General features: G+C 42.4%; 1 protein-coding gene across 1 annotated transcript; it reads right to left on the reverse strand.

The window, feature by feature from the left end:
- Positions 1 to 7,356: 7,356 nt before the first annotated feature.
- On the reverse strand, positions 7,357 to 8,523 carry LOC108126748 (uncharacterized). Its single transcript, XM_017243432.3, has one exon. The coding sequence runs from the start codon at positions 8,513 to 8,515 to the stop codon at positions 7,571 to 7,573; it is 945 nt and encodes a 314-aa protein (XP_017098921.2). The 5' UTR covers positions 8,516 to 8,523; the 3' UTR covers positions 7,357 to 7,570.
- Positions 8,524 to 10,227: the final 1,704 nt, after the last annotated feature.

The following is a 10,227-nucleotide window of genomic DNA, read 5'->3' on the forward strand; positions in this document are numbered from 1 at the left end:
CAGGCAATTCTGACGGGGGGCCCAGCATCCGCGGTGTGGATAATGGACTTTTAATGTCCATGATAATGGACAGTGGCCTGCGAGCCAGGGCTTATTATAGGCTGTCTATTGGGGATTAGATGACACAATAATAATAGAATCGGAAGAATGCTCTGCCTCTGATTTGGAACTGAACCAGAAAGTGATATGAATAAGTGGGGGACTCAATCCCATTCTCAATAGAGAGTTCAAGATTCGTCAGATAAATGACTTAAAGAATAGTGACAGTTGATGTTACAGCATCGCATTCGTCGAGATGGATTGGCAACTTTATGACAATTATTTGTTCAATCAGCATTCCACTCTAATAGATGTCGTTTACCATTCACTTTCATTTGAAATAAAAAATTGTCTCATATGAAGCAATAGCTACAGAGTATGCAAATGCTTGCTTTGCTTTTAAAAGATAATTTGGTGACAATTGCTTTGTTTTAAAGATATGCACTTAACCTATTTTTAGAGTAGTTGCGACTGGGTACTTTGGGGTACTGTGAAAGTAAGACACCAAGTAACTTGTGTATTACCCATATACCATAGATTAGGTTTTTTTGAATACGTGCCTTTATAGACTTCCGCCTGTATAATTTTCATATAACGGTAGCACCCACATTTTTAGAGGTAGAAAAAAAATAAGTAACTAGATTTCTAAAACTTTATTGAAGAATAATTGATACTTGACGTTGATAGTTTACTCCTTAAACTAAAACTAATTTGGCAGCAACTAACACAATGCATGTTATCTAATCCTAAAACTCAACTTGTGATACTTGTAGGCCTTACGAGCGAAATTGTGGGCGTATGGTGTCCAAGTGGGCGCCACTATACTACATATTAGGCTTAAATTTATGCAAATTTAACGTCCACATATGGCCACACGTCGCTTACCATATCTTGTAAGCCCCGACGACTGCATATTGGATTTCACCGTAGAAGGTAACTGCGGCTTTAACGCATTTAATTTTCAATTTAGAGCCAAACTTCAATAGGCTACTACCTGATAATGATTATGATTGCAGCCTATTGAAGCGAAAAACTTTCCTTTTTTTATGTTTTCGTGAGAAGGCAGCACTAATTCGGTTAATCAAATGGCAGTGGGTGCTGGAATTACATCATCTTGGACAGATCAAGGCATGGAATCGACTTCCGCTCATCACGCACTCTTGAAAATGATCGTGGAGAGGGAAAGTTATCAACATCACATTACCATTATAAGCATCACCAGTGCCAGCATCAAGACCAACACCAGCAATTGCCTCAATGAGTCTGGGTAATTCCAAACGGCAAAACAATGACACATAAATCGCTGAAAAAATCAAGCGTAACATCCACGTTTTCACATTATTTTATGACTACACCCAATGCCACAAACACCCCCCCTTCACAACACACAAACACACACATTTTGATGCTGCTGCTGCTGGTGGTGGCATCTGGAAAGTTGCAAATTGGCCAAGTAGTAGAAAGCAAGGCAACAAGTCGCTCGTACTATTCAGTTACTCACACTCTGGTAATGTGAGAAAAAAGTGAAAAAGTGCAGCGTTGACACAATTGTGACTGCCAGCCAGTCAGCCAACCAGCCAGCCAGCTAGCACATCCATGAGATACTCATCCTACTCGAGCAATTGCCAGCGATTGTCTACAATAGTGCAGCAATTGCATTGCAAGTTGCAACAATGGATGTGCGGTTGACGTGGGAGTTGCAGGCTCCCATCGAGAGCAGCCTCGCCCCCGCCTGCTCAGATGCACTTTTTCAAATTCAATTCACATTGGCTGCCACACGCTTTCACTTACTAGATTGCCACATATTTGGGTGGATTGCAAGTATCTCAGAGTCATAATGTTACAAAAATTCATCTATAATTCCATGTGCTATCAAGCACATAGTTGGCCAGAGAACTTTTTGTTATAACAATATTCTTAAAGGTTAGTATCTTGTATCTGGAAATCTATTCCAATTACACCCAGAAGGTCACTACTTTAAAGGTCTAAGACGACATCTAGAACGCAATTGCTTCAACAATTTTAATATAATATCGCCCACTATCCCACAAAACAATAAATAGGCTCTAACGTTATTAGACACGGCATTGCTGTCGGTCGATGACTTAAGCTCCATGTATTTGGTGCCATTTATGGCTATGTAATCCCACCTAAAACAATTTATATTGAAATCATCTTTTTGTCTTGAAATCTTGAGGAACCCATTGGTTTTGTTTCGCTGAGGCGCCGACTGGTTGGTTTTGTGGCAACTTTTCCTCTCGGCGCCTACACCTTTTGCATCGATTGGAGTCAACCTGATTGCATACCTGTTATGTTTGGTTTTTTATGGGTTTTTTAGCTTTACGGCACACGCTGCAGTTGTTTTATTGGCCTGTCACCCTGGCTCGAAAAGCTCTGCGTTGGCTGAAAACCTCTTTAGAGTTTAGTCGAGTTAAAGGCAAACCCGAAATTCATTCATAAAACACGGTTTAAGGCTATGATAGTAGTAATCATTGAATGTATATTTTGTGAATGAAACTACAAGATTCAAACTAGTTTAAAAAATCAGAATCTCCGGCTTGGACTACTTTGTTTTTGTGATTTCCCCGCCAGGTTCATCAATCATCAAAGACAAATCAACGCAATATGCCCCAATAACTGACCCAACAAAACTGTCGTAGCTTCTTTTTTTTCCTTTTTTTTTTTTGTTGTCACCAGATCAAAGTTGACTTGCCGAGCTCTGCCAACCCAAAATTCAATAGACGCAGTTAGTACCCCCAGCCCTCCGGGCCAGACCTTCCATCCACTGGGGTAACAACAGCAATTGCAATCGCTACCGGACACACTGAACTGAAACGAACTCCGAGCTGACCAAACAAATTGAACAAACCCCTCCCCTGCTGCCACACTATCCCCCCCGGAGCGCCCTCTGTTTCCTCAGCCCCCTCTCTATCCCCCACCCGGCTAGTGGTGCACGATTGAAAACTCAGCAAGTTTTCAAAACAATTTATATGCGCCACCGAAGAAGTCAAAGCATCAACGAGTGGTTGGCAGGGCTCCGAGTGGGTGCCTCGGTGGTTATTGTGCCGGCCGACAATTGTTTCGTCCAGATCAAAAAGCGCTGATTAAAGCAAGTCGTCGTAGGGCTTGGGAAGCGCCAATATGCACTCCAATTCTGGTTATTGTTGTCATCGCAATGGGTCTCCATGCACTCGTAGAGTATGATGGGGTATAGCTCGCTAGACACATCGACTTGAGATCTTTGAGATACTCAGTTTTGTATGAGATATGATTTCATACGAAAGTGTAGCAAGAGTACTCTGTATACCCCGATGTATCCACAAATTTTTGTTAAGATTTGGGTTAAGCGCTCCAGCAAACGACAAGTCATGCGTGGCAGCAAAAGAGGCGGCTTTGTTTGGTTTCCATAGAGACTGTTCTTCTCCAGCTGAGGCCTATGTAAGCAACGGTTCTACGATTCTATCCAAAGACCACAGAGATTAATCACTTCAACTGGTCATTATGTTATATGCATTTATGGAATTTTAATTTCATTTGTGGTTCAGTTTCATTCGCTTTCGGCTGTCGGCCTCTGCGTTGTAAGACAGCGAGTATTTGTGGCGTGAAGCTGCGTAACGCCCTAGTCCAAAGTAGTTAATATATGGGCTAGCCCGTCGTCTATATGTATACCCATCCTTTGTTAAGTGAATGCGCTTTGTTTTCGATAGCTCAAATTTATAGGCAGCGCCGTCAAAAACTAGACCATCCAATTATAAGATGAGTAATGAAATGGGGAAAAGTTCCATGAAAGAATGTTGACTACAGCTTTTTCGAAATATCAATGAACTGTTGAATTTCAGGAACTCTACCTCCGCTTAAGACTTAACACTTTTGGCCAAGATCAAACTACAAGATACTCGAAATTAGCAACAGAAACTTGTACTAAAACTAACTTCTGGGAAAAGACAAAGAGACCTAACACCGTGGCGTGTACTGGCCATCATCAGAATAGAGTCATAAGCGCAGCAGCAGCCACAATGCCGAGAAAAAGCTTCCAGTTCCAGGCTTTTGTGTTCGAGGCAGCGGCGGAAATTATTATTAATTGCTTGGAATGCCAGAGACCCCAGCCCCCGTTCGTGCCACAAGTTCTTGGCCCGGCTTGACTTCTAATGGCTTCCGTTGGCGTGGCCAGAGTTTTGCCTAGTAGCTCTTTGATACCAGTGGGCTTCCATCCATCCAATCATTTCAATGACGTAAAGAGTCACTTTTCATGGTCAAAACAGGCCCCAAGTTCTTGGCCCAAAAAATTCTGATCTGAGCATGTGAGTTGTAATTCGTTTGTTGTTTGGTTGTTGTGTTGTTGCGTTGACTTGCCGCGGATTATTTGGAGTACCGGGCGGGCGGTTCATTGGCCTTGGCTGAGACAGACTGGCAGCGTGGGTAAGCCGTTTCAACTTGCGAGCCAAGAGATCTGCGAGTTTGCCCAAGCGTGTCCAGATGGTCGTCATCTGCCAACACAACTGCAACAATTGCAGCTCCACAATTCTCCGGCTGGAGCGAGGGAATTTCGCCAGCGACTACGACAACTCCCAAGCAAACTCGACCAGCGGAAGCACTGAGCGTAAAGTTGAATGTGGAGTGCAATATACACTTGTAAATATTGCTCACTACACATATTTAAAATTCCTAAAACATGCAATAAAATAAAAATAATAGGAATGTTTCAGACCACCCACCTAAATGTTTCAGACCACATAGACCTGTGGACTTTCAATTTCAATTTTAAGAAGAACAAATTTCTTAAATCCCCATTTATTCAAAAAATTTCTTCAAATGCATTGTTTTAACTTGAAAGGTGGGTGCACCAGGTGCGGGTGTCTGGAAGCCCTGGATCCGAGTCCCCAAACAGGGAAAAAGCGTTGGGGAACAAAAGCCCTGCAACAGCAACTCTCCCATTTGCTTAATTGAGTTTGAATAGCAGAACGAAAATGCTGTAACAAAGGTAGAGGAAAACGTTGTTTTTTAGTTGCTTGGTTTGTTGCCGGCTGCCATTGTAGTGATTTTCGCCAGGCAATTGGCGGAATTTTGTGAAAACGCTTTGCCATGCAACAGCTTCTCAGCCTACAATTGAACTCTGAAGTGTGTCAACCTCCTCCGCTGGCCAACAGAAACGAGCAAAGTCGTGAGACCAAAGGCTTTGACCAGCATTGTTGACATTTGGTTTGTTTTCAAGATTATTTTCACATAACCATTTGTAAAAATTCTAAAAAAAAAATAATTATAAGAACTGCTCTAAACTTCTGCAGAAACTGCACATCCATCCGATGCAACGCCTTTGAATTTCTACCAGTTGTTTATTTACTTTGACGCATGCAGATTGCAACTCGGCTTCATATTGTTGCCACAAGTCATGAGGTAAATAAAATAAAAAAAATATTGAGCTCGTATTTCCGTAAACGACCCTTTTTGGTCGGGCCCTTTAAGTTCTTATTTATAGACCAGAATCGACTTCTGTCGGCTACTGTCTGCCCCGATGCGTCCCTAATTTGTTTATAGCAACTGTTGCCATCATTAGGATCTGGCGTTGACAGCTCCATGGATTGCCGCGGAGGTCTTCGCAGAGGCCACATACATGTGCGGCATCAATTTTTGTATATTGTTTGTTGTTTTTTTGAGCGCTGCCGCGTGGCTACTGGTGGCATCATGCGGCGACAGCAACAGACAACATCGGCAACAGCGACTCAAACTATTCAAACTCAGATATATGTCTGCCCTAATGATTCTGACCCTGAACGAATTTGAAGTGGTTTCGGTTGCCTGTCGCTGGAAGACATAAACACGTCCAGAGGCCCAATGCCAAGTCCCATTTTTTCCCGATGTGGTGGTTCTATAATTGCAACGAATGAGTTATATCCAGCTGTTCCTATTTCCTATGTTTCTATTTCATAGCCATCACTGTGGGCCATGTAGGGGGAAACCCCATTTACAATGGATCCCATCATGAAAAATGGACGAACAAAATTTTGTCTCAGGATTTTGATGCAGAATGGTGAAGAATCGATCTAGAAATCATTTGAGGTACTCCGCTTGAGAATCGGATGAGAATTGGGGAAGATATAGCCATCACTGTGGGCCCTATAGAGGAAAACCGCATTTATAGGGGAAAACCCCATTTTCAAGGGGTCCCATCACGAAAAATTGACAAAACATCTAAAAAAAAATTTTGTCTCAAGATTTTGATGCAGAATGGTGGCGAATCAATCTAGAAATCGTTTGAGGTACTCCGCTTGAGAATCGGATGAGAATTGGGGAAGATATAGCCATCACTGTGGCCCATATAAGGAAAACCGCATTTATAGGTGTCCCATCACGAAAAATAGACAAAAAATCTAAAAAATTTTTTGTCTCAGGCTTTTGATGCAGAATGGTGGGGGATCTAGAAATCATTTGAGGTACTCCGCTTGAGAATCGGGTGAGAATTGGGGAAGATATAGCCATCACTGTGGGCCCTATAGAGGAAAACCGCATTTATAGGGGAAAACCCCATTTTCAAGGGGTCCCATCACGAAAAATGGACAAAAAATCTAAAAAAAATTTTGTCTCAGGATTTTGATGCAGAATGGTGGCGAATCAATCTAGAAATCGTTTGAGGTACTCCGCTTGAGAATCGGATGGGAATTGGGGAAGATATAGCCATCACTGTGGGCCCTATAGAGGAAAACCGCATTTATAGGGGTCCCATCACGAAAAATAGACAAAAAATCTAAAAAATATTTTGTCTCAGGCTCTTGATGCAGAATGATGGAGAATCGATCTAGAAATCATTTGAGGTACTCCGCTTGAGAATCGGATGAGAATTGGGGAAGATATACCCATCACTGTAGGCCCTATAGAGGAAAACCGCATTTATAGGGGAAAACCCCATTTTCAAGGGGTCCCATCACGAAAAATGGACAAAAAATATGAAAAAAATTTTGTCTCAGGATTTTGATACAGAATGGTGGCGAATCAATCTAGAAATCGTTTGAGGTACTCCGCTTGAGAATCGGATGAGAATTGGGGAAGATATAGCCATCACTGTGACCCATATAGAGAAAAACCCCACTTTCAAGGGATCCCATAACGAATTTCCTATCCAGTTGTTTCTACGATTGTCTCAGACAACAGAAGCAAAGCCCCGCATTTTTTCTTTGATGGGGAGCGATTTTTGTGGGATGATGTAAAATTGGTTGACAGATGACAGCAGGCAGCTTATAAATGATCAAACACAGCGCCTTTGGGCTCTGGAGATATTATTACATTTTTTAATATATATTTTTAGGTTTTTAGGGTTAACTTTAAGGCGTTGAGAAAGAATGAGTTCCTGCACCTAATCAATTTTACGTATTTTGGATGAGAATGATAGGTTTAAAATAGAAAGAAGGTGTTATAAGCTAAGTTTACAAAAATGCACTATTCGTAAAGAATTATTTTTTAGTTTTTAAAATACTGATAATAGTTCAAGATGTTTATCGTTCCTCGAAAAGTAAATCTTCCCAACTTCCATGCGTCTCTAGACATCCACGATTGAGGTCTCAGAACCAAAGTCAACAGAACTCCAGCCCAGGGCATTGGACACCAACATATGAACCTGGCGAACGGACACTCCCGATTTCTCCAGATCCTCGACAATCGATTGGTACTCCTTCAAGCCTCGCAGATTACGCAACAATCGCCGGAACTCAACACCACGAATGAGACGCACCGAGTTGGCCAACTGTGAGTCCGAGGAATAGAGACGGAGATACATGTCCCTCAAGGCGGCACGGGGCAGGGCATCCCGAAGATCCTGAAGGAGGCCACGAATTCCCTGGCGACGGTTGGGCAGCGGACTGGTTGGAGGCTCGGATGTGTGAACATTCAGGAATACCCTCACATACTGAATGTAGACGGTGGGATCCAGCTGGAGCTTTTGGCAGATGAAGGCCAACAGGGCCTGGTGCTGCTTGGAGGACCTCAGCTTCGACACCTGCTCCTTGAAGCGATCGCTGCGCAGCAGTTTGATAAGGTTCTGCACTTGAGGATCCTCGGCAGCGTTGGCAAGGATGTTAGCCAGACGGGAGACGGGCAAAAGTGGACGAGCCACACGGATGAGGTTTGTCAGTCCACGATGAGCATCCGTTGGACAATCTTTGTTTTCCTTCACTAATAAGGGATTAGCTGGAGATGTTTCAGGAAGAAGAGTGGTAGCCTGTTCTTGGTCTACTTCCCGGACCAGTCTCAAGTTATCCGACTCTTCGTATACTGGGAGCCAGTTGATCTTGTTGGCCACCAGTACATCTTGGTCCTGGGCAGAGGGCTCCTTAAGCTCAGGAAGATCATCATAAGCAGAGGGGAAACCATGGTCAATGATCGGTGGGGTAGTGCCTCCCTCAAACTCTTCGGTGACCTCCTCCAGGGAGTACCCCAAGGCCAAGATCAGGCAACAGCTGAGAACAACGATAAGCGACCGGATCATGATGAAATCAGTGAAAGAACTGTGACTTTTTGGAGGAATGCATTTCTCATTTATAGCCCCTGCCACATATTTGCTGTTTAATAAGCCCGTGTTTGCACTGGAATTTTCGCTGGCAAATACTCAGATTCAAAGTAAAGAATCAACAAGAACGAGGCACCCAAAAAAATAATGTGGAACAACCTTGTCGGGAAGCCATCAATCTCTCAACTTGCTCCATCATCACGGACAAGCTGCATCGAAAGCAACAGCAAATAATCGTCATTTCTTGTTTTGAATTTGTTTTTAGCTTTTTATTGATGCGACAATGTCTTAAATCGATTCAAACATCAATAAAAATCATCCACACTTTGCTGCTTTGGAGAATGGGTCTTGAGCTGTTCCGACTTTTCAGTTGCTAGAGAATCCCAGTTAATCTTTTTAATAGCTGGACAAAAAACATTAACGTAATGGTTTAGCATTTTCATTGCGTTGGGAAATTACATCTTTTGTAGGATTCTATAGGGATTTTGTAGAAAGACTCTATTTATTGCCACATAATAATATTTAAAGTGAATTTACCATTTAAATTTATATACAATATACAATATACAATATCAATTTTATATTTAAAACCAAGAGTTAGTAACCTTACACTCTAAACTCGAACTAAACCACTTGAAAGTCCTCTCACGTATAAACGCGGTGAACCCCTCTTTTGGCCATAACCTTGGCCAATTCCCATCATCCGGATGGTCCTTGGTGATTTCGTTAAGCATACCGTATCAAATCCCGAAAACAAGTTAGTTGCGATATGAAATCTTTTATACCCCATAAAAATCTTCGCCAAAAACACCATCAAATGAAATTTTATGTTAATCCGAAAAGCTGAGGATAAAGTGTCTACCGTCTCAATTTGAGGCTCACTCCCCAGTGGCATGAATATTCATGAAAGTGTCTTTAGGGAGAACGGAGACAAGTGTGTATCCTTTTTCCCTTGCCCCTAGCCCTTGGAGTCCTGCCAATTCCGATACGCAAATGTTTCGCTCATTGTCAACAACAAGAAGATGAAGTGCCGGGACAAGAAATAAAAGTTTTTCGCACACAAAAAAGGGGAACCCCAAGCCTAATGAGTCCCACATGAATTCTGTGTAAATGAAATTCGGTCTGACGCTTTTACATTTTCTAGACGGAGGTGAGAAGGAGGCCAAACGCCTTGTCCCAACTTGAAAACAACAAAGGCTTAGAGAAATAAGGAAATTCAATTATGATTAAATTATGATTTAGTATCTAAGACATCGTAAATATTACATCTATTATCACTGAATTGGCGTATCCGTTTCAGCTTTTTGGGTGAAGGACCAATAGAAAATAAACCATTTCATTGTGATTTCCCATCAATTGTTTGCCCGAATGTGGGACTATCTACTTTTGGAAGGCAGAAATATTGTTTCCATTTTGTCAGTTGCTTTTATATTTATAGCTTGAAACGAAAAATCCATTATTATATTGCCGCTTTCGCAGGTCTCCCTGCCACCGGCTAACCCTTGCCATCATAATTCTTATGTGGCAGACAGAAAAGTTTTGGTAGCACCTTCAGAGGTGGAAAATGCCGAGTGCCAAGCCCCAAAGGCTGTCCGACTGGTGCGGGGCACATAAAAAAGCATTAGAGAACTTACCGGTGAACTTATGTACTACTATGTGTGTGGCCATCGGCACCCCCAGCCGGTGCGCCG

This window comes from Drosophila bipectinata, chromosome 2L, assembly GCF_030179905.1.
Source record: "Drosophila bipectinata strain 14024-0381.07 chromosome 2L, DbipHiC1v2, whole genome shotgun sequence".
Taxonomy (NCBI): Eukaryota; Metazoa; Arthropoda; class Insecta; order Diptera; family Drosophilidae; genus Drosophila; species Drosophila bipectinata.

Coding starts and splice junctions, on each gene's coding strand:
- LOC108126748 (XM_017243432.3), bottom strand. CDS start 8,515: ATGATCCGGTCGCTTATCGTTGTTCTCAGCTGTTGCCTGATCTTGGCC.